This window comes from Lactuca serriola, chromosome 7 (genome assembly GCF_051521515.1).
Source record: "Lactuca serriola cultivar US96UC23 chromosome 7, Lser_US96UC23_V15, whole genome shotgun sequence".
NCBI lineage: Eukaryota > Viridiplantae > Streptophyta > Magnoliopsida > Asterales > Asteraceae > Lactuca > Lactuca serriola.
The window spans coordinates 114,629,221-114,655,911 of record NC_136414.1 but is presented as its reverse complement, the minus strand read 5'-3'; the positions used below and the strand labels follow the sequence as shown (position 1 = coordinate 114,655,911).

The following is a 26,691-nucleotide window of genomic DNA, read 5'->3' as shown; positions in this document are numbered from 1 at the left end:
AGGAAAATATAAAGTCAGTGAAATCATTTGTATATCAACATACAACTATTCGTTATCCTTCTACCAATATAAATATTAGAACTTCATTATCTAACATTTCAAATGGTATGCATTTGTTTATAGACAAATTCTAAAATGTATGTTTCATATTTATATAATTTTTAAAAATTCCTAACGTTGTAATTTGTATTTTTATTTTGTCAGTAACTTATATTTTCAATAATAACATTTAAACACCGCTATCTATTAACAAGGATAATTCGGTGTTTGATATGGGCATGACATCCACCGGTCGTTCAACCATCATTCAAAATCTTCATCAATCAAGTTACCAAGAGGAAAACATCAATTAAAAAAGGAAGGCTACACATATATCTGCTATACCTATGTTTGAATTGACATTAGATGAAGAAATTAATGATGACCAAATTATTGAAGATGTTTTCCGCAGTACTTCAATAGGTGATCATAATTATACAAAATTTAATATTATTTATTTATATTTTTAATTATATTAAGAAATTTTTATTATTTATGGTATTCAACAGATTACTTGGATCATAGAGACCAAACTTTTATATGCCAGATGTGTCATGCAAAACTATGGAAAGATGAATTTATTAGAAGGAACAAAAAAGTAATACATCTTATTCCTTATGTTGTGGTTACGGCAAAGTTGAGCTACCACCCTTAAAAGAAGCACCTTCATCTTACAAAAATCTTTACCGTTCCGTAGATTCTAAAAGCAAATACTTCATGAAGAACATTCGACGTTACAATTCAATGTTTTCATTTACATCAATGGGAGGCAAAGTTGATTCATCTATCAACACAGGCAACACATCATACATATTCAGACTTAGCGGTCAAAATTATCATAGTATGGGAAGTCTTCTACCTACAGGTGGATCAAGATCAAAATTCTGCCAGTTATACATATATGATACGGAGAACGAGATTTCAAATAGATCGACAAGTATTGGGTATATTTTTACAATCAACTTTAATAAATCATTTCACATCATTTAATTTTTTTACTAACAATAAATATTTTTTATAATATCTTTTCAGTGGACCAACAAGTGCTTCTACATCAAGTTCAAGACCATATGATCTCCAGATTATAGAATTTTTGAAGGTTATGTTAGATTCAAACAATACGTTGGTCAAGTCTTATATGATGGTAAGAGACAGTCTTCATGAAAATCCTGGCGCTAATTTGAAGTTAAGACTAATCGGAAAAAGAGAACAAGATGGAAGGACGTATAACTTACCAACTTCTTCTGAGGTAGTCGCTTTAATTGTTGGTGACATTCGTGACTCAATTGAAAAAAGAGACATCATTGTTGAAACCTCATCAGGATTACTAAAGCGTATCAGTGAATTACATCCTTCTTCCCTTGCTCTTCGGTATCCATTACTATTTCCATATGGTGATGATGGTTACAGAGTTGGCATCCTTCATAGAGGTATTACATCTTCAAGTAACAACAAGCACCCAACATGTACGATGAGAGAATTTTTCGCTTACAGAATTCAAGATAAAGATCAATCGTTCTCACTACTTCTTAATGCAAAAAGGTTGTTCCAACAATTTTTAGTTAATGGTTATACCATGATTGAAAGTGTGCGATTATTTTTCAAACTTAAGAAACAAAAAATTCTTATATGTGAGTCTTATGAGAATCTGCGTAATCATCAAGCACATGGGAGTACATATATCTCAGACGTTGGGCAACGTGTGATCTTACCTTCTTCATTTACCGGTGGTGCACGTTATATGATGCAAAACTATTTGGATGCCATGTCGCTATGTAAATGGTTTGGATATCAATATTTTTTTCATTACCTTTACGTGTAATCCAAAATGGCCAGAAGTTCAAAGGTTTCTTAAGGACACTCCACTTCATCCTGAAGATAGACCAGATATATTATGTAGGTTATTTAAGATTAAGTTGGATGCATTTATTAAAGATTTAAGGGAAAATGAAATTTTTGGCAAAGTTCAAGCAAGTATTTGAAACTATATATATATATATATATATATATATATATATATATATATATATATATATATATTTCTATATCTTCTTTAGTTGCTAACTTGTATCCTTTTTGTATATTTTTATATGCAGTGGTTTACACAACTGAATTTCAAAAAAGAGGTTTGCCTCATTGTCATATATGTCTGTTTATGCATTCTGACTGCAAGCTTCCTACAGTTGAATATATCGATCCTATCATTTCTGCTGAGATTCCAAATATTGATGAAGAACTAGAATTGTATTCACTTGTCAAGGAGTTCACGATTCACGGTTCATGTGGAGCTCAAAATTTCAATTGCCCATGCATGGTGGACAAAAAGTGTTCTAAAAACTTTCCAAAACAATTATGTAATTATACTTCAGTTGATTCAGACGGGTTTCCCTTATATAGAAGAAGAAATGATAAAATTTTGTTGAAAAATCCGGTGTTCAGTTAGATAACAGAAATGCTGTTCCATACAACAAATATCTGTTAAAAATATATCAGGCACACATTAATGTTGAATGGTGCAATCAAGGATCTTCTATAAAATATTTATTTAAATATATAAACAAAGGTCCTGATAGAGCGAGTGTTGCTATGGTGCAAAGCAATAATGATTCTGATAACAACGATGTAGTGGATGAAATCAAAGAATACTATGATTGTAGATATATATCTGCATGTGAAGCATCATGGAGAATTTTTAAATATGATGTTCATTATAGGCATCCTATTGTGATTAGACTACCTTTTCATTTTCCTGGTCAATAACAAGTTGTATATGAGGCAGACAATGATATTGAAGATGTTCTTGACCGACCTTCAGTTGCTTCTTCAATGTTCATATATTGGATGAAGTGTAATGAGATCAATAAAGAAGCACGAAAACTTACATGTGTTGAATTTCCTACCAAGTTTGTTTGGAAAGCTAAACTTCAAACTTAGAAGCCAAGGGAAGTTGGATTTTCTATTGGTAGAATTCGCCCCGTTTCACCTAAGCTTGGCGAAGCATATTTTTTAAGAATTATTTTAAATAAAGTGAAAGGTCCAAAATCCTTCGAAGAAATTCGCACGGCCAATGGTGAAATTTGTTCTTCTTTTAAAGATGCATGCTATAATCTGGGCCTTTTGGATGATGACAAAGAATCCATTGAAGCAATTAAGGAAGCAAGTCTTTCTGGATCTGGTTTTTATCTACGTTTCTTATTTGCTACGATGTTATTATCCAGCAGTTTGTGTAAACCAGAGATTGTGTGGGAAAACACATGGGAATACCTGTTAGATGGAATTCTTTATACTCAACAAAAGAGATTAAAGTCTCCAGGTATTATATGTTTATTAAATTATTATTAAAACTGTATCATATAAATTTCCAATATGCACTCAATTACATTTTACGTCCCACTTAATCTCTTTTTTAATATGTTGTAAGTAATATAGTATTGTTCGTACAGGTTTATCACTAAACGAAGATCAAATTAAAAACTTGACTTTGTTTGAGATAGAACAAATTTTACTCTGAAACAATTCCATTCTCAAGGACTATAGAAGGATGCCTTACCCAGATGCTGATTTGGTTTCATCTTCAAACAATCGTTTGATAGCCGAGGAGCTAGATTATGACATACCAAATATGAAGAATGAGTTTGATCGGCTCTTTGTTTCATTAACCGACGAGCAACGCAACATTTTTCTTGATATAATGGCTAAGGTTAAAAATAATAACGGAGGTGTATTTTTTATTTATGGTTATGGTGGAACGGGTAAGACATTTCTCTTGAAGACAATTTTTGCAGCAATTAGATGCTAATGAGAGATTGTTTTAAACGTTGCTTCAAGCGGGATCACTTCATTATTATTGACTGGAGGTAGGACAACACACTCTCGATTTATAATTCCCAAAAATCCTACCGAGGATTCTTTTTGTAGAATAAATCCAAAGAGTGATCTTGCAAGTTTAGTAAGAAAAGTGTCATTGATCATTTGGGATGAAGCACCTATGGTACACAAGCATACATTTGAAGCTTTAGATCGAACTTTGAAGGATAGATTACGATTTGTCGATCCTGCAAACTCAAATATTCCATTTGGATGGAAAGTGATTGTTTTTGGAGGTGATTTCAGATAAATTCTACTTGTTGTTCCGGGCGGCAGTAGACAAAACATTGTTAATGCTTCTTTAAGTTCTTCGTATTTATGGAAACAATGCAAAGTCCATAAATTAAAAAAAATGACGTTAACAGTGGGAAGCGATTCATCTGCTGTTGATCGAATAACGGGTTTTTCAAACTGGATTTTGGACATAGGAGAAGGTAATCTTGGTGGTCCGAATGATGGTGAAGCAATTGTTGATATTCCAGAAGATATTCTTATTATTGATCCATGTGATCCTATTGGTTCATTAATCAATTTTGTATATCCTTCCATTCTTGAAAACTTCAACATTGCACGTTATTTTCAAGAAAGAGCAATACTTGCTCCCAAGAATGAAGTTGTCCAAGAAATAAATGATCGGTTGCTAAAATTGATTCTAGGAGAGCAAAAAGAATATTTAAGTTCAGATAGCCTCTGCCAATCTGAGTTTGTCCATGATCAGTTTGATGCAAATTTATACTCACCTGATGTTTTAAATGGTCTTAAAATCTCAGGTATGCCAAACCATAATCTCATTTTAAAAGTTGGTGTTCCAGTTATGTTATTGAGAAACATTGATCAAAAAAATGGCTTATGCAGTGGCACCGGACTATAGGTCAAATCTTTGGGCAAACGTGTTATCGAGGCAGTTATCATATCTGGAAGTAATATTGGAAAACGGACTTTTATTCCAAGAATGTCTTTAACTTCTACTAAAAACAAGACCTCGTTCAAATTCCAAAGAAGACAATTCCCATTAGCTGTATGTTTTGCAATGACAATTAACAAGAGTCAAGGATAGTCTTTATTGAAGGTTGGATTGTTTCTCAAGGATCCTGTTTTTACACATGGTCAATTGTGACAACCGGAAATTTCTATTCTGTACAAACATGTCAGTTCAATAGAAGTCAGAGCAGTTGCTGTTAATTTTCAGACTTTTTAGAATAAGTTTGAGTATTTCAGGATTTACACTTTAGGAAATATCAGGAGAGAGGATGCCCTAGAGTATTTTGTGCATCTAATAAGTTTCAAAACTCCAAGAGTTTGAATTTTACGACTCAAATGATATTTTTGGACCAAAAACTCAACGGACTATGTAAAGGGCACTTAGCCATTTTTAGTTCATTTCTTCGATTGCAACTAGAGAAAAGCCCGATTCTCTCCCAAGGATCTTCAATCTTTTGTCCCAAATTGTAAGTAATTCAACCCTAGAGTGTATTAAAGTGTATTACATGCTTAGATATGATTGAAAACACTCATGAATCAAAAGAAAAAGGAGTTTACGGCCCAAGATCTTCTTGGACCGTAAACCCTATTTTGGGTGCCAAAGTGCTCCCAACTCTTTCCTTATGCTTAGAAAAGAGTATGGAACCTTACCTTGATGTGTTTAGCACATCAAAATCATAAGTTACCCCATTGATAGGTGTTTACGGTTTGGGGATCTCCCAAAACCGTAAACTCCCCAAAGGATGTATAAAAGACCCATATTCCTTCCTATGCCTTAGTAACTAACTTGGATCCATTCTTTGATGAACTAAGGACTTGAAAACCCCCAAAATACCATAAAACTTATGAGTTTACGGTAGTAAACTCAAAGGAAAATGGTTTAGGGACCGTAAACTCCAAATAGGAGTGAAATGGTGTCCTAGTTCCTTCCTTAGTCACATACTTCAAGTAGAAAAGCTTCTAGGGACTTTTAAGGCTTCAAGCATCAAATGGTCAAAAGTATGTGAGATTACGGCCGTAAACTCAAGGGTTTACGACCGTAAACTCTTTTGTTAGTGAGCACAAAACCGTAAACTCCCTAATGGAGTTTTCCTTGAACCCCAAGCACACTAGCCTTTCCCTACAACACTTAGATGCAATCCTTGGGACTTATAACACTTGTATAAGGTGTTTATCATGATCTAGGGTGTCTTAACTTTGTTTATTAGTTGTTTAAAGACTAATTGGATACATATATGTGATATTATATGTTAACTAGGATCATAGAGTGTGTTCAAGTCTTCACTTGACACCTAGCAATCCTACGTCTTCAGTTCATCCAAACCACCAACTACAGGTGAGTTTATACCCCTTGAATTAACCTTTTAAATGTTTTAAATGTTTATAAATGCTTTATGGGGGGGGGGGGGGGGGAATACAAGTTGAATCATGTTTAGTTATTATATCAATCACATGTAATTAATAATTAACATGCCAATGGCTTTACTTTACGTAACTGTTTTACCAATTAGATTTCTTCGAATGTTTATCTTAAACGTTTTTAGGTGTTTAAAACACTTTATTAAACTGTTTATTAAACACTGTATGTTCATTTCAAACCCTGTTACATTGTGTTTCAAGCAAAGGTTTCCTTTATACTTAAATTGTTTTTGTCAAACAAATACGTCCAACCCGTTTTGTAAACTGACATCAAGTCGATCTTTTCTTATGTATTAATCTTTTTCAAAGGTTTTATAAAACTCCTTATATGCTTTTATTTTGTCAATTGCATGACTATATATGTATAGTTATATAAATAATGTTTAAAAGACTTAGGAAGGATAACCCGCTTTATTTCCTTTTCCCCGTTGGGATGTGGCCTGGTAGGGTATCGGGTATCCGTCCGAAGGTCGTTTAACTATCAGTTATATATCATGTATACATATAGAGACATAAAATTTTTCCTCAGTCAGTTCAGTACCTTTGGGTAGCAAAGGCATACTTCAGGTTATACACGTACATGGTTAGTAACTATTATAGGTATAGTTAGGAGATACCACTTACCATTCCAATTACAAGGAATCACACAAGAGTCAGTTCATTCATGAGTCTATACTAGTACATTACGTGTTACATGAGTACGTTTACATAGATATGCTTACATGAATACGTTTACATAGATACGCTTACATGAATACGTTTACATAGATACGCTTACATGGATACGTTTACATAGATACGCTTACATGAATACGTTTACATAGATATGCTTAGATGAGTACGTTTACATACATAATCTATGATGAGTTACTATTACATATTATATGTGTGGATATTGTTATATAGTTCTCCTTCTTATCTTTATCTTGTGATACAATCACATAATCGACGAGATAGATTGGACTTTATATCCTAGTACCAAAGGATACTTTGTGGGACTAACCATTCCTATCACCACTGTTAGCTACAGAGGTAAATGCACATCTACGGATGTCTTCGGTTGATACCATTACATGTATACTTTAAGGGACTAACTATTCCTACACCCAACTGTTAGCAACAGAGGTAAATGTACATCTACGGATGTCTTAAGTTAACACTGTTAGTTATCCTAGTACAAAAGGATAATACTTAGGTCATTATATTATTTCTTCCTTTACTTTGTGACACATTCACATGATCGACGAGGTAGGATATATTTGATATAGATACCTATTTTCCTTATTACCTTTATATTGTGACTCATACACATAAACGATGAGGTATACTATAGTTTTATACTAATAGTTAATCAGGGAAAAACCATCACATTTACAAGGACTACTTTCAAAACAGTAGGGTCTTGGTAGAAGACTACTTTCAAAAGAGTAGGGTCTTGGTAGAAGACTACTTTCAAGACAGTAGAGTCTTGGTAGAAGACTACTTTCAAAACAATAGGGTCTTGGTAGAAGACTTCTTTTATAGGGATCATAGGGATTTCTAGGGTTATTCAAACGCTTTCCATTACTTACAAACATTTACATACTTATACGAGCTTTCTTTCAAAACAATGTCAAGGCTTTCATTACAAGTTCTATAAATCAAAGACACATTAATACTTATGAATTCACCAGCTTTTTGGTTGATACTCGCTTTCAAAATAACTTGTATTCTCAGGTCACAAATAAACAGGTACGACGACCAAGGTTGTGAAGACGGAGCAGTCCAGACTCGTCTTATATTCTGATTATTCATTTTATTGTTGTACATTAAGAAAGAACACACTTGTAATTAAAATTATACTATTAATGCAATGGATGATGTTGTTGCTTGTTTACTACTTCACGTTGTTATGATACATTACATGACATCCTCCGCCCCTGAACGTTTCCGTCGTTCTTGGTTTTGGGGTGTGACAGATTGGTATCAGAGCACTGTTTATAGTGAATATAGTATATCAACCCATAAAAGATATACTAACTATAAATACATTGGGATTAAAACACTCTGTCTAAGAGTTTATACTTTTAAATAATAATAAAATATTTAAGTAAGTATACGTGCCTGCATTCATACTAAAATCCGTGTCACAACGACAAGAACAAAAGTATTACGATTGTTGAATATCACAAGTAAGCCTGGGGATGTATGGTCAGTCTTGGGAGTGGCATAGCCTGATCAACTATGCTGGTCCGAAGAGTGATTAGCATATGCCCAAGAATGGTTGTGATATGGCAACAAGTCTAAAAACTTACCGACATTACCACAATGAGAACATTATAACGATTCCTTAGTCTAAAATACCATAGGGGTGTTTTTTGTTACTATAATTACTTACTTGAAAACTAAAAAGAATCTTCATTACTAAGTTGATAGTTGCTAAGTGGATACGCTAAGGCTACATTTAACTAGGATGTTATAGACTTAGAATCTGTGAAATTTTTGCTTTACCCCTATTCCTTGTGAATTTGGAGTTAAGGTCACTTATTCGAAGGCCTATCCTATGTTGATTACATATGAATGGTATGCACTTTACAAATAGCGATGTAACTAATGAATATTTTCTAATAATTATCTAGATAGTCCGTCTAATAATTAATTCCTTACCCCAATTCTCGTGTAGATAACATGGCTGGACTCCATCCCCACGACAACCCGTACCTTCCGAACGAAGTCATTGCTAGATGGTTTGGAGAAGGACCCGAGAATGATCATCCTATCCCTTTGAATGATCACCACGCTGAACACCTCGCGAATGATGATAACTCCGAACCCGAGGTTGAGAACCTACCCCAAGCAGCTCCCTTTCCAAATCCTAACCCTCGTCCGACTTTTCATGGCCCGACGCCTCCTTGGGTAGAATGCTTGGAAACATGGAGCCAAGGACAGAATCAGCCTATGCCATTTAATGGAGACCGAAGCTTTTATGACCTGAGAAATGGGGGCTCGGCAGACAAAATCTTGCCAATCCTAGTCCACAAAGTGGCCCGAAATGAGATTCAAGGCAGGAAAGCCCTACATCAGATCACCGAAGTTATCACCAATGCGAGAATGCATACCCTTCGCACAATTCGTCTAGAAGATGCTCTGAGAGATCTGAAAGAGACCATGAAACCCTGCTTCAAGCACTGGCTGAAGCACGAGCCAAAGTCATAGAATTCCGAGTACGCCAGATGGTGTACGAAAGACACCTGCTTGATATGGAACGACAACTGGCTGAGCTAAGAGTTCACCAGAGGGATGATCGTCACTAGTAGGAGATACTTTACTTTCCTTCTTGTTTTAAAGAACTGTGTTCCTGTCTATGTCCTATGTGGCATTTTCTATGGAACTGCCTTGTACTATAGGTACTTTTAGCTAGGCCTTATGCGGCCAAAACTTTGCTACTAAGGATATGATGTAAGACCTTCTATAAGGTCAGATTTTCCTAAACTTATTACATCTTAAACATCAATGATATTGACAGCCGGCTAACTTCCGTGTCATGCTTTTGTTCAAATACTTTCATCATACCTTCATTTGAGTCTATCTGAAACTTGCTTTAGTCAAAGTCTTTGGACTATAGTAATTTAACTCCAGAATCATTTTCAAGCCTCTTTCAAGGGTTGGATCATGTTATTCACCAAACAATGATGACTCGGCTTGAACGACAAATGTCTTGAGACCATTTTGTTCCACTCTTTGCTAGGACTGCATCATAGGGATGTAGGTCGTACCCACGAGAACATACTTCTATTCTTTACATAAACGGTCGAACTATGTCTAGGTTCAGCCATGCTCGCTCACAAATTCATTTTCTTCCCGTGAAACAGAATCATGTCGCCAAAGAAAAACGATCAACCCATCAACCAAACACCAACTCTTCAGATTGATGCAGCTACCTTTCAAGCTGCAGTCTCGGTTGCCATGTCAGCTATTCTGACCCACCTTAACGCTAACAACGCGAATGTTAGCGGGATTGTTAACAACAATTCCAATCCAGGTAACAATTAAGTACCTCAACGAGCAACAAACTACCACGACACCCCGAGTTCCAAGACCAAGAGTAACAAACGAAAGTTTTGGGCTAAATCTAAGGACAAATCGCTTCGAGGGGCGAACAAGAAACAACCACCGGTAACGACCTTCACAGCTACGACATCTGTACATCCTACTACCATTCCTTCTGGTGTCCCAATTGTCCCTACACCATCCAGGCAATATGTCAGAAACCTACCGAAATGCTATGAGTGTAGCTTTCATCATCTAGGTAGTTGTCGTCCATTACGCTGCTTTAAGTGCAACAAGAATGGACATACTACCAGCTGCTGCAGGACCCAGATCCAACACATTACTTCAACCACCAATGTCCAAACCTCTCGGATATGCCATCGATGTGGCGTCATGGGACACTTCAAGAGGGACTGCCCAGCAGAGAAGGACAACGGCGAATCCGGAGGAGTTTGACCTCAGAATGGAAAGAGGCAATTAAGGACCCTACTATAGTATAGGTTCACTCCCAATCATCAGTGTTTTGTATGCTTTTAAAACATGTTTAAAACCAGTGCAACACGAGTCTTATCTTTTGGGAGATCCCGTTGGTTAAGGGACCCTCGTGCTGCGTATACTTGTCCTTTGTAGTATACTTTGTTCGCAGCAGTATTCCTATAGTTCCTCTAAAGTACTGTAACCCTGTTAAAAGTTGCACCGTTGTGTTTTATCTGTAACGCTTTTATGTTCAAATCTAATGTCATTTACTTCTAAGTAAGTCCGACATTATCATACATCTTGAGTCAAATCGATCCACACAATATCAGTTTCGTGCGTACATCTCTTTCTCCGAAATCGTATTTCTAGCGAAGCCATCATTTCAGAGCTTCAAAGTACTCATGCCAGAAGTACCTCATCTTCAGAAACCTCAACAGGACTTCCATTAGAAATCATTACTCTCTGCCTCGCATAGATGAATCAGTTGACCAACTGCAAGGAACGATGTACCTTTCAGAAATGGACGTAAGATCCAAATATCACCAGTTGCGAGTGTGAGTGAAGGATGTTCTGAGGACAATCTTCCAAACTCGATACGGACACTACGAGCCCGTAGTGATACCCCTCAAATAGGACCAATACGCCCGTAGTATTCATGAACTTAATGAATAGGGTACGCCATCCTTACTTGGATCAGTTCGTCATTGTCCTTATAAATGACTTACTTATCTACTCTCGTAGTAAGAAAGAAATAATAAAGAGCATCTACAACAAACCCTGGAAACATTACGATCAGAGAAGCTTTACGCAAAGTAACTTTAGGAAAAGTGAATTGATGCAAACCCATGAAATTACACTTTGCACCCTTGCTAAGAAGTTAGTGGAGCATGTGTGGTTTACCGGCACACTAATTGGTTCTAAGCAAAGGTGGCAAAGGGTGATTCATTGTTTATCATAGTTCGGTGGAGCATGTGTGGTTTACCGGCACATCGAATAGGTGATTGTAACAATGAAGGCACCGTGTAGATTTGCATGGTTATTCACACCCACTTTGTGATCCTTGGCATCCCAGTCACAAACAAGAGGGGCATATTGAGATTTAAACATGCCATTGAAGAGTTCAATGAATCTCATCGAAAACTAGGAATTCTCAATATATTTAGAACTCAAGGTTATGTTTTCATGGTGGAGAATTAGTGAATCGTCATTCACTTACCTTCAAATTGTTTGCATGTTGGATTACGACATCCCTTTTCTAATGTGTAAATAATGTTGTTGGATCGTAGCCCTAATTTTTCATATTGGGTGCTAATTAGGGATTCAATTCTAATCAAACTTTGTCCTTTCTATTTGTAGATGTCAAATGCGAACAACGCTGCTGCTAGCTCATTCACGCTAATGAGCCTTTGCCAAAAAGTGACTTTCGATGGAACGAACTTTAGCGAATGGATAAGATACATCCGCACGATTGCTCGCTACGAGGACAAGGAGTATGTCCTTGACGAGAAGCTCGAGAAGATCAATCCAGAAATCGCTACTCCGGCTGAAATGACTGCTTTTGAGACTCATGAACGTGATGCAACGAAGGTTCATTGCATCATGATAGCCACAATGAACGCCGAATTCCAAAAGTCCTATGAGGACATGTATCCGTACGAGATGCATCAAGACTTATTGGAGAGATACCATCAAAACGCGAGGCAGGAACGTTACGAGATCTTCACTAACATGATCACTACTAAAATGGGACATGGAGATTCTCTAACCATACACTTGCAAAAGATGCAAAGGTATGTCGATCGTCTTCGCAAGTTAAATGTCGACTTTGGGGAAGATTTGGCTATCGACATGGTACTTCATTCCTCACCTCTGTGTTATAACAAATTTAGGATGACCTACCACATAAACATGGAAGAGTTCACCCTAAGAAAACTCCAAGGTCTCCTAAGGGTTGCTGAGAGCAACCGCAAGGACAAGTCTGTTGCACCAACTCCCAATCCACCCACTGCTCCTATTTTGGCTATTGGGCAGGGAAGGGGCAAGAAGAGGAAGGCTCCGTCAAAGAGCCACCGCAAGGGAAAGTCCCAAGATGGTTCCTCTTCTAGTGGGACCAAGGTTGATCCTGCTAAACCCAACCCTAACCCGAAGGAGGCAGAATGCCACCATTGCCACAAAATAGGGCATTGGAAGAGAAGTTGCCCGGAATATCTGCAAGCCATCAAGGATGGAAAGATCAAGCCATCTTTCGTAGGTATTTACACAATTAAATCTAATGATTCATCTCATGCTATTTCTTGGGTTCTTGATACCGGGTGTGGTTACCACATTTGTTCTGAATTGTAGGGACTAAGAAGAAATAGGGATGTGGAGCATGGAAGAATAAATCTAATCATGGGAAACAGAAGATTGTCGCCTGTCACCAAGATTGGAGTGTATTCTTTAGTGCTTAGTAATGGATTTAGTTTAGATTTGAATAATTGTTGCTACTCGCCAGATATAGCAAGAAACATCATTTCATTTCATGGTTTGTTTAGACAAGGATTTAGATATTCGTTTAATAATGAGAATGGTTCAATTTATGCTTATCTAAATGGTGTTTTATATTTTGAAGCAATGCCTTGTAATGGAATTTATGAGACTGTTATGATTGTAGATAACTTAGGAAATGATGTTTTATGCATGGATTCTTCCAATGGTTTGGATAAAGCATGTTTGTGGCATTGTCGTCTTGGACATGTCAACAAGAAGCGCATAGCCTAACTCCAAAAGGATGGAGTGTTGGAGTCATTCGACCTTAGGGAAGATAACATGTGTGAATCCTGTTTGCTTGGAAAGATGACCAAGTCACCCTTCACTGGTACTTGTGAGAGGGGTGAAGGTTTGTTGGATCTCATACATACTGATGTATGTGGACCCTTTAGATCCACCACAAAGGATGCGAACCGCTTCTATGTGACTTTCACCGATGATTATAGTAGATATGGGTATATTTACTTAATCAAACATAAGTGAGAAACGTTTGAAAAGTTCAAAGAATTCAAACATGAAGTGGAGAATCAATTGGGCAGGAAAATCAAGATGCTTCGATCCGATCGAGGAGGAGAGTACCTAAGTCTTGAATTCCACGACTATCTCAAAGAATGCGGAATAGTTTCACAATTGACGCCACCTAGGACACCGCGGTTGAATGGTGTGGCAGAAAGGCGTAATCAAACCTTGTTAGACATGGTTCGTTCTATGATGAGTCGTGCTTCACTACCTATCTCATTCTGGGGGTATGCCTTAGAGACTGCCGCCCATATCCTTAACCGAGTCCCTACTAAGAAGGTTGCCAAAACACCTCACGAGATGTGGACAGGGAAAGCTTCCTCATTGGCACATATCAAGGTTTGGGGTTGCGGGGCTTTCGTAAGACGAGATACTCACGACAAGCTCGAACCGCGTAGGGAGCGATGTATTTTCATCGGCTACCCGCAGAAATCCTTTGGATATCTCTTCTATAGACCGAATGACAATGTTGTCTTCGTTGCGAGGAGAGGGGTTTTCCGAGAGCGAGAACTCATAAGCCAAGGAGGCAGTGGGAGGTAGATCGAACTTGAAGAGATTCAAGAATTGAGTGATGAAGGAACCTCTACCGCTGGCACTCAACCCGAGGAGGAATCTTCGGTTGAACCAATTGACGAGTCCTTACCTCTTAGACGTTCTGAAAGAGTTAGAGTTCAACCCCAGTTTTATGGTTTTCATATTACTACCGAAGGGGACACGTATATTAGTGATGGTACACTAATAAATCTAGATGAACCTAATAGCTATAAGGAAGCCATGGCAGGCCCGGAGTCTGCAAAATGGAAAGAGGCAATGGACAGCGAGATTCAATCCATGTATGATAACCAAGTTTGGAATTTGGTTGATAATATGCCCGGACGTAAGACCGTTGGGTGCAAATGGATCCTCAAGAAGAAGACCGACGTGGATGGAAATGTACACACATATAAGGCGCGATTGGTTGCGAAGGGCTTTACTCAAACTCCCGGAGTTGACTATAATGAGACCTTCTCACTAGTTGCGAAGATAAAGTCTATTAGGGTGATGCTAGCCATAGCTGCATTTCATGATTATGAGATATGGCAGATGGATGTCAAGACCGCTTTCCTTAATGGGAAGTTGACCGAAGATGTATACATGGCTCATCCAGAGGGTTTTGTCAATACAAAGCATCCAAATAGAGTGTGCAAGCTTGAGAAGTCCATTTATGGGCTTAAGCAAGCGTCTCGCAGATGGAATCTTTGCTTCGATGAGAAAGTCAAAGAGTTTGGATTTGTACGAAGCGAAGATGAATCATGTGTATATGTCAAGGCCAGTGGGAGTATAGTCAGCTTCCTCGTTTTGTATGTCGATTGCATACTACTCATAGGAAACGATGTCTCGACACTGCAGGTGGTTAAGTCCTGGCTCGGGAAGTGCTTCGCTATGAAGGACCTCGGAGAGGCTTCCTATATTTTGGGAATAAGGATAGTGAGAGAATGAAGTAAGAGACTAATAGGACTTAGTCAGAACACTTACTTAGATAAAGTACTGAAACGTTTTAGTATGGAGAATTCGAAGAAGGGAGAATTACCGATACAAAGTAATGCCAAATTGAGTAAGACTCAAAGTCCGAGTACCGAAGCCGAGATAGCAGAGATGAGCTGAGTACCTTACGCTTCTGCAGTTGGCTCAATCATGTATGCTATGACTTGTACTCGCCCTGATGTAGCCTTTGCTTTGAGCATGGTTAGTAGATATCAAGGGAACCCTGGCAGAGCCCATTGGATTACGGTCAAGAATATCCTTAAGTACCTTTGGAGGACCTAGGAATGTTTTTTAGTCCTCAGAGGGAGTGATGACTTAAAGGTGCGAGGGTATAGTGACGCCAGCTTCCAGACCGACAGGGACAACTACCGTTCGCAGTCGGGCTGGGTCTTTACCCTTAATGGAGGAGCAGCAACTTGGAAAAGTTCCAAGCAGGAAACCGTGACTGATTCAACGTGCGAATCAGAGTACATTGCAGCGAGCGAAGCATCGAAGGAGGCAATATGGTTGAAGAACTTCATCGGTGATCTTGGAGTTGTACCTGCCATAAAGGAGCCTATGAAAATTTTCTGTGATAATGAAGGAGCGGTTGCCTTGACCAAGGAACCGAGGGATCATGGTAGATCTCGTCATATCGACAAAAAATATCACTTTATTAGACATCGAGTAGAAGAAGGACATCTCGTGGTTAAGAGGATATCATCAGAAGATAACCCAGTAGATCCGCTTACGAAGGGACTGAGTAGGGTTAAGCACATGCAGCATGCTAGGAGTATTGGAGTGAAGGATGATATTAGTTTAGATTAGATAGTTTTAGAAACTTATAATAGGTAAATGTAACTGACATTTGATGATTAAATAAAGGATTATTATTTATTAGTAAAGTTACTGTCTCATGTTAATTGTTTAACTATTGTTTCACTTTGCATGTTTTGACTTCCTGAATAATTAAGTTAATAATCGAATTATTCGAATATTCCACAATCGTTCATATGTTGGAAGTAGATATGAAAGAAGATTGTCATGAATTGGTATGTAGATTGTCTAAATGGTATTAGACATAGCAAAGGTTTGCTGCAACGTTCATGAGTGCTTATGAACTAGTTTTGAGCATTGGAACAAACCCGCGCTTGCTGGAATCACTTTAAGGTATATATATATATATATATATATATATATATATATATATATTGTAAGTGATCGCAAGATGATAATATCATATGGTCTTAAAACCTAGATATATGGTTTGTTATTTGTTAATTGGTTGTGCATTGATGATGCGAAACCGCATCAGTAAATTGATGTTATAAAACGCATTGTTGTGTATGATTGATTGGCAAATAAGTAAATGCATATAAGTCGAAGTTTATCTGTTACTTTTATCTTAAGAGGGTAAAAGCGATATCTCGGCCGCTCGATGATTTGATTTGACTTATGTGCCGGGCCCGGTCAGAACTGAATTGATGTGTTCAATTAAGTTCTATGTCGAATAAATCTGAGATCGAGAAACTAAACGCTGGACTATGATTGTGTCCGCATGATATCTGAACAGAGGACTGTACGATCTCTTATCTAAAGGACAAGATTGATAAGATCAAAGTTTGACAGCGTCTTTGAGAGCTACGATTGCTAATCGGATTATGCTTGTGTATATAGTTACCGGACTTATCCAAGTGGGAGACTGTTGGAATAGTGTCTAAGGCTGTAACTATATTTGGCAAGTATTTGACCCGGTTGAGCATGGTCCTTTTGGGTTGCCTTCACCATAGTAACTTAACAGGATGATTTATGATGAGAGAAGAAATATTATTAATATATTATGAGAATAATATAAGGAATAATAATATTGTTATTTGATTAATATAAGTCATAAATTAATTAGGAATTAATTTGGTGACTTAAAGAGATTAATTAAATAAAGGGGCATAAACTGTCAAATGTGTGATAGTTGGATTTTGGGCTATAGATCCTTATGAATGAGAGGGTGGACTATTTTGGGGTTTGGAAGAGCCTAGAAATCGTCCAAGGCCTAGTCTATAGGGATTATTAGATTGCTTAGGGCCTAAGTAATTCAATTAGGGTTTAAGGTGTAACCCTAGTAGCCAATAGTATATATAGACCCTTTGGATGGAGGAAATCGGCACTCTTGCATCTTAAGAAACCCTAGAGCCAATTTTCTCATCCTCCTCTCTCTCTATTATCATCCTCTTGCTAGTTGGTGTTTGTAAGCCATTAGAGGAGTGACAATTGTGACTCTAAACTCCAAAGACAAGAAGATTCAAGCAAGCAACTCAAGGTATTTCTTTAGATCTGATTTCATATGTTATGATTTGAATGTTTACACTAGATCTACTAATATAAGTCTTGGATACGTTGCATGTTCAATTAGAGAAACCTAGATCCAAGCATTAGGGTTTGGATGTGCACATAGGAAAGTTCTTATGGCTTAAACCCATCACTATACGGGGCTGACTACCCCACACCTGGCTGCTAGCTACAGTTGAACCGAAAGGTTCAAGGGTGACGAAAGTCATAAGGTGATGCAGACTACTTATTGCCATATCTAGTCTATCGTATTGTTATGGAACTCGCAATTTGGATAACAGAGATTTACTTGTTAGTAATAATGGGTTAGTAATTTGTTTACGTTATATTTATTAGTTTTATGTGCTTGTTAAAACTAATACACTTCACAAGGATAACCAGGTTTTCAGAATACATCTCTTACATTACATTTCAGTTCGGTAACCAACTTTTAGGAAAATATGGGATTTTCTTGGGATAACAGTTGTTCATAACTAGATTTTTGTAACAAAACAGATAACCAAACTTTACACATAAGAAAATATGGGATTTTCTTGGATTCGTAACTTTTACAGAAATGAAAGGAAACTTGTTCATTTTCAGAAAACACAACACTTATGAACTCACCAGCTTTATGCTGATTTTCAAACTGCTTGTATTCTTTGGTCCACATTAGACAGGTTCCCAGTGATCCTTTTTGGCGAAGACGGAGTGCGTAGAAGATGCGTCTTTACTTTTGTTCATATATATATATATATATATATATATATATATATATATATATATATATATAACAACTGTAATACTTGGTTTTCAAACAAATGTAAATTCTAATATGTAATGTAATGTTTGTTTACTTCGCTTACTATGTACATATGTTGTGATACATACATGAAGTCACCTCCACCCCGGAACGTTTCCGCCCTAGGTTTCGGGGTGTGACAGATTGGTATCAGAGCCCATGTTTATAGTGAACTAAGTATACCAAACCTTACATGGTATAAGACTATAAACACTAAGGGGCCTAAGTACTCTGAACTAAAAGTATACTTTAAAATATAAGTATTTTCAAAAAGTATATAAGTATACCTAACCGTCGAGATCCGTAATTACAAGTAGAATAAAACATAAGTAAATGGGTGTTGTATGCTACAGTTAAACCTGGGCAGTTATGTAGTCGTGTCTAGGATCAATATAGCTTGGCCAACTATATTCAATCGAGACACGGCCAACATGTGCTTGGGAGTGACTGTAGTATGCAGCATGCCTAAAACTTACCGAATACCCAAACAATGAGCCGTCGTCGTAGCGAATCATGAAATACTATGGGAGTATTTCTAAAGCCAACTTCATTATGAGAATCCTCATTCCAGCGTTGCTCCTTAATCATTCATTTAGCGATAATTTATCTGCTTTGATAACTCATTTATGCTTTATCGCTTAATAAAATTCAATATCTATCATATCTCTTGATCTAATTCAGAGGACTTACCATCCTCTCTTTCCTGATCTTTATAGATCAAGATGCCTCCAAGAAAGAGACCCAGCTCAAAGAACAACAATCCTCCTCCGCCACCACCTCCTCCTCAATTTGACCCTGTGATGTTCCAGGTAGCTGTTACAATTTGATCCTGTGATGTTCCAGGTAGCTGTTACTGCCGCAGTGGCAGCCGCCATGTCTCAAATGAACCCCGGTGGTTCAGGAGGTGGTCCCCAGCCCCAAAACCAAGAAGATAGCCAGGGACACCGAAAAGAGGGTTCCTATAAAGAAGATGGTCGGAGCAGTTCTGACCTTAGAAAGCAGTTTGAGCGGTTGCATGGCATGGACTCGCCGAGTCCGATGAACAGACTCGGCGAGTAGCTTGAAGATTAACTGGGACTCGGCGAGTTGAGTCGGGGTGGCCCCGCGATTCTTCCAGGAGAAACTCGTCGAGTCAAGGAGGATACTCGACGAGTAAAAAGGGAATCTTAGAGAATTGGTGAGGGCGTCTAGACTCGCCGAGTCGCCCTAGCACTCGCCGAGTCAGGTCAAGTTGACCGTTGACCGTTGACCGTTGACCAGAGTTGACCTATGTTTGACCTCTTAGGGATAGTCAAACTTAGAAGATAAGAGTGTTAATAAGAGATGTATGATGTTATAGGGAGATTGTAGCTCGGCGGATCGAGTACGAGTGACTTCGGGATTTGCTAGCTTTCGACATTCACGAGGTGAGTCTTCTCACTATACTGTACCCCGAAGGGTTTGACTGTGTGACCGGAAGGTCAGATATGATATATGATATATGTGTTTTATGTGATAAGTTAATTGTTATATATGCTATGTATGATATGTTTGATATGGGCCGGAAGGCACTATGTTATGAGCCGGAAGGCGAATATGTTATGGGCCGGAAGGCGATTATGTTATGGGCCGGAAGGCGTTGTGTTGTGGACCGGAAGGTCGGCGTGGGTAGGACCGGAAGGTTTACCCAGCAGGGACGGAAGTCCCCTGAGACACATGGACCGGAAGGTCAGGGCCTGGAAAGGCGTATGTGCGTAAGTTGTATATTGGGGAACTCACTAAGCATTTATGCTTACAGTTGTTATGTATGTGTTTCAGGTATTAGCGAGGACCGTGGGAAGGCGCCGACGTGATCTGTACACACTGAAAGATGTTTTGTGATCTTGGGATTTAGATGATTTGTATTTTGACATGACACTTGAAATGTTTATGTCTTGTTTTGAATAAAAATACTATATTTTGAAATGAAAAATTTGTTTGAAAATTTACGGTGTTACAACAGTGCTCTCACTGGTCCTGAAATCATCCGCGAAACCACCGAAAAGATCATCCAAATCTGAGAACGACTGAAAACTTCACGAGATCGACAAAAGAGTTACGCCGATATACGACAGAAACCTCTGGAGTTCCAGGTTGGAGAGCGTGTCATGTTGAAGGTCTCGCCTTGGAAAGGCATGATATACTTCAGAAAGCGCGGGAAACTTAATCCGAGGTATATAGGACCTTTCGAGATCCTCGCTAGGATCGGTCCTGTAGCCTATAAACTCCGATTACCCCGTGAGCTTAGTAACATCCATCCTGTTTTCCACGTCTCTAATCTTAAGAAGTGTTTATCCGATGAAACGCTTGTGATCCCTCTTAACGAAACTGAGATCAACGAAAACCCGAACTTCGTGGAAGAACCAATCGAAGTCATGGATCGAGATATCAAACGTACGAAAAAAAGTCGCATCCCAATAGTGAAGGTTCGCTGGAATGCCAAGCGGGGACCGGAATTCACTTGGGAGCGCGAAGACTCAATGAGGCAGAAGTATCTGCATCTCTTTCCAAATCCATGATTTGTATCTTAATTCTGAATTTCGAGACGAAATTCCCTCTAACGGGGGGATAATGTGACTACCCGAAACTTCTAACCTATGTAATTGATCCGCATATCAGCACTAAAACTTGAATTCATTATCTTTTATTAAATCTTGTGGTTCCATATGGGTGCTCTAGACTTAGTAGATATGAGTCGTAGGAAGGGTTGGGGAGTGCTTAGCATCACAAAATTGAGCCAAACTCACCAAATAAGGTGTGTGCGGCCACACACCTGTGTGTACGGCCACACATCCATGTGTGCAGCCACACACCTAACCGTAAACACCCTCAACCTCACACCAAACCCAGTACATATATGGGTAACAAAAAATTGGGTAACAAAATATTCCATATAATTAACAAGTACATATATGGTAACAATACAAGTCACCTATAATATGTTATGTGATTTTTGTATTCCATTTCAAATTTTGATAAAAAAAACAGTTTATGGAGTACATGATTAGTGTTTGATGAAATTTGGATTAACCAAACATGTTACATGATTTAATGCAAAAGGTGAGTACATAAAAGTTATAAATAAAAAAAATTTAGCATGTTATCTAAATTACAGGGACCAATTATATAGCTATATTTCAATTCACAAAGAATAAACGACAAAAATAGAAACATGTGCATAGTTAAAAAAAGAAAGAGATCCGTAGTGCCCAAAGAAAATGAAGGGGAATCTAACATCTCATTCATTTTCATTATATTTGTTGTAACATTATGTTCAAAACTTAATTTCACTTTCAACAATTTCTTTTGTATTTACTATATACCGTTCAAATAATGAAGCCATATAACATTTGGTTTAAACTATAAGGAACAATAATTATGTAAAATAATGATAGAACTTTAATAGTTATTATAACTAGTGTATTAATTAGTTTTGTTTAAATCGGGTATACCCAAAAAAGTTTAAACCTATCTAATACCCGACCTATTTAAATATCGGGCTACCCGATTATCCGAATTTTCAATCCCGAAACCCAATTTACCCGACCCGATCTACCCGAATTTCAAACGGGACGGGTCGGGTAATCGGGTATTGAGTATTTTCAACAGGCCTAGTTACACCCCGCTAAAGCAGAAACACGAAGCGCAACAGTACAAAGGGTCTCATAGCAAAAGTTAAAAGACAACACCAACCATAGTATTAAAAAGCATTACAATTTACAATGAGTTTTAACAACTTTTTAAAAGAAATTATAATGTATTTAAAAGACAACACATGTGAATGCTCCTACAAGTGATGTGTGTTTAGGTGCCTCTTACGAGATGATTCATGAAAAAGCATGTAAAATGAGCGTCAACTATAACAATAATTGGTGAGCTCACAGGTTTACTAAAATATTGGTTTCATGAATCGTAATCAAAGTTTTGGTAGAATTTTCCATAAATAAATGTACATTGCTAAAATGAGTAAATAAGTTTGCATAAACAAAGTTCGTAGTCATCATGAAAAATAAAGTATGTTGCCAAAATGAGATGCAAAGTCCATATTCTCATGGGAAATGAAGTCCGTTGCTAAAACGAGTAAACTAGTTACATTGCTAAAACGAGTATGCAAGTTTCGTTGCTAAAATGAGTATGCAAGTTTCGTTGCTAAAATGAGTTTACAAGTTTCATTACTAAAATGAGTATACAAGTTTCGTTGCTAAAATGAGTTAACAAGTTTTATTGCTAAAATGAGTATACAAGTTTCGTTGATAAAATAAGTATATAAGTTTCGTCGTTAAAATGAATATACAAGTTTCGTTACTAAAATGAGTATACAAGTTTCATTGCTAAAATGAATAGGGGTGGAATTGGTACAGTGCCAAGTTTTTTTCTTCAAACCATGTACCGTAACAACTATAATTCGCATAAGAATTTAACTACCAGTACCATACCAAGTATATTTGGTACCAACTAATTTGGCTACCAACAAATTTGGTTGGTACATATTGGTATTTGGTAAATACCAAATTTTTTAACTAATATATACCAATACGTGAATATGAGTTAAATTTGTGGGCAATTAGTATTTTATCTTTTGGAAGCGACTAAAAGGATTAAAAGAGGCCCACCCCTAGCAAGTTGCTTAAGGAAGCAAATGGAAACAATACAAGGAATGAGAAGTTATTATTCCTTTTGAGTTTTAGCGTTATATGCTTTTGTATCATCGATTTCGTGCTCTTCAAAAAATAAGTATCAAGAAATTTGTTAATCAATGTGTTAGTTTATTAATTCCAAGACTTTTTATTTGTTATTCTAATTAAAACAATGCATATATGAGAACTAATATTTATTTATTTTTATTAAATGATATATATATATATATATATATATATATATATATATATATATATATATATATATATATATATATATATATATGAATTGGTTGGTACGGTACAACCATGGTATTCAAAATTTCATACCATTACCATACCAATACTACTTAATTGGCATGGTATTACCAGCCAAACATATTGGTTACCAAACAAATTGGTTACCAATTTTATTGGTTCGGTTGGTAACTTGTTGGTTGGTTTTCCATGGTACATATTTGCTAGCCCTAAAAATGAGTATACAAGTTTCGTTGCTAAAATGAGTATACAAGTTTCGTTGATAAAATGAGTATACAAGTTTCGTTGCTAAAATGAGTATACAAGTTTCATTGCTAAAATGAGTATACAAGGTTCATTGCTAAAATGAGTATACAAGTTTCATTGCTAAAATAAGAATACAAGTTTCGTATGTGCATAAAGATTCCATCCATGAGTTCACAACCCAAGCCTAATGACTGAATCGTGCCCAATTAACTACTATACGTATCGCAAACATAGTGTATAAAATGGTAAAATCATAGCATACTAGCACATAAAGCATATCAGAGTGATGGCCTACCCCTTCGGTCCTTTCGACCGGTACCGAGGACTATTTCACCCCCTGCTTCTACCATATAATATCCTAGTACATAAACACATAAGTCACATACTGCCTAGCATATCAGGGTGATGGCCTACCCCTTCAATCCTTTCGATCGGTACTGGGGCCTATCATACCCTTCTTACCACTATCAATATCATAGCATAGTAGCACATAAAGCATAACGGATAGTGGTATACCAGATAATTATCACAAAGACAATCATCTCTATTATAACACTTACTAGTAGGTCGACATTGATACCTTCGGCCCACTTCTACTGGAAGGTAACTCACCTCAAATGTCGTGAAGTAGCTGAACTATCCTTGACTTTGAAATCAACCCCACTCAATCTCATACACACAAAAGATCTTCTTTAATTACCCTTTCATACCCATAACCCCTTACGGGTCAGCTTTAGTCAAAGTCAAAGTCACAGTCAACATCCTGGTCAAAGTCAACATCCTGAGTTGACTCAACTCGCCAAGTTGGTCCATCAACTCGTCAAGCTCCATGAATCATAAACCCTGAAATCACGATTAAACTCGTCGAGTTCCTCCCTATAATAGAATTGGGACTTCACAACACAACTCGTCGAGTTCCTCTTTGAACTCGTCGAGTTCTCCAGTCTTCAAAACTCAAAATCATGGCCAACTCACTGAGTCATCTCCTGGACTCGTCGAGTTTGCCCAATAACAGAAAGGGTTGGGGGACTACGATCCAACTCGCTGAGTTGGATTAACAACTCGTCGAGTTCTCCTTGTCTAAATCCATTCAATCACTTCTAATCAAGTTCAATGCTTCCAAGCCATAGATCTGGTCCCCTAGGGTCGTTATATCATGTAAAGTTGTTAACTTTACGTTCATGCATGGTGTCATGAAGCTAGAAACACAAAAATTAAGCTATAGAAGAGATCTAGGGCATAGAGAAGGGCCAAGGCTTGATAAAGCTGGCAACTTTAAGCCTCATAAGCTCATGAGTGCCTAGATCTACAGTCATAACTTCATAATATACTCAAATCCCGAAAATGACTTCAAGATTTAAGTAATAGAAAGTCAAGGTATCAACTTTATATCTCAAAAGAGTTAGAAATGCAGCTCAAACTTTGGATCTGCTAGCTTCCTCTTGAATCCCCAACCTTCTCCTTCCTTCACAAGCTTCAAAATCACAATGAATGCATAGAAATGGCTCAAAACTCTCCAAAAGTGGATTAGGGTTTCTTGGCTAGGGTTTGGGACGATGGAGGTTGTAAATAAGGTTAGCCTATAGAGGTTAATGTGTTTAAATATGGTGCAAAACCCTTAAAATTAGGGTTTAATTCTGCCAAGCCTACTCGTCGAGTAGACTTCATCACCCGCGTCCAAAATCCATCTCTACTCGACGAGTTTGGGGCCTCCAACTCGCCGAGTTCCTGTTCAAAATGAATAACTTATACTTTAAATACATACCGGGAACTGGGTGTTACAGTTTTCATTCCAGCCGTCAACACGTCGTATTCCAAGAGGCAACACGCCGTGTTGAGCTTAATGAAAGCCGCACTTCTTCTTATCTAGACACGTCGTATTGGTTCCTCTAACACACTGTGTCTAATCCTCAAAAGGGGATTTATTCCCAACAATTGTTCCTCAATATCTCAGGTGTTACAACATACTAATGTCATCACCTCTGACACCACAACCTATCACCACAAACACCTTCCCCTTTCCCCGGTTTTCTTCTACCTTCGTCTCCCTCTTCTCACCCATTCCCGATAACCATCCAAAACCCCAAATCAGTGTACCAAAATCGCACCCCAAACCACCATCCTTATATTTGTTCTCTCCCTCTGCCTTAAGAACAACAACGGCCATCGAAACTACCAATTTCAATCTATATACTTCTTGGTGAAACCCAATAATCAAATCGATCCATCCACGACTCTAATCGAAAGTTATTTCTCTGAACCATAACCATCACCATCGAAACAATAGTTCAATCTTCAAAACCTTGAAATAACGACGATATGTAATCAACATAAATGATACCATAAGCAATCGCAATCACGAGTTCACAACATCTTACTATAATCGGAGTCTCAACCTATCTTCATCTTCAATACCGAAACAAGTAACCGATTGAAATCAAGTCCAAGACAAATCCATTGAAATTGTCACACCCCAAAACCATAAACGGCGAAAACGTTCTGGGGCGGAGGACGTCATGTACAATATCACAACAATGAATAGTAGTAAACAAGCAACAACATCATCCATTGCATTAATAATATAATTTTAATACAAGTGTGTTCTGATATGTTTAATAGACACTAAAGTATAAATCAAAATGAAAGATGAGTCTTGAACGAGCTCCATCTTCTGTAAACCTTGCATCGGTACCTGTCTACTGTTGACCTGAGGATACAAGTTATTTTGAAAGAGAGTATCAGCTTTAAAGCTGGTGAGATCATAAGTATTTTAGTGTCTTAATTTGTATGTAAGTAGTTGTACGTATATGAAATGTAAGTATGTAAAAGTTTTGAACCTCCTAGAAAACCCTATGTTTCCTACTAAAAGTATCCTTCTACCAAGGCATCTAGTATCTGTGTGTGTCTCTTTTAAGAGTGTGTATTTTCCCAAATCCGACTATCATTATTCAAAAATATAGCTTTTACATTACCGTGCATCATGTGAATGTTCACGAAGTGAATGTAATGGGAAAATGAAATAGTACTATGGTGTAGTATCAA

The 26,691-nt window shown here is 37.4% G+C and overlaps 1 protein-coding gene across 1 annotated transcript; it reads left to right on the top strand.

The window, feature by feature from the left end:
• The first annotated feature begins 4,258 nt into the window (after positions 1-4,258).
• Positions 4,259-4,868, top strand: LOC145064305 (uncharacterized). Its single transcript, XM_079011780.1, has 2 exons — positions 4,259-4,676; positions 4,762-4,868. The coding sequence occupies exons 1-2, from the start codon at positions 4,259-4,261 to the stop codon at positions 4,866-4,868; spliced, it is 525 nt and encodes a 174-aa protein (XP_078867906.1).
• Positions 4,869-26,691: the final 21,823 nt, after the last annotated feature.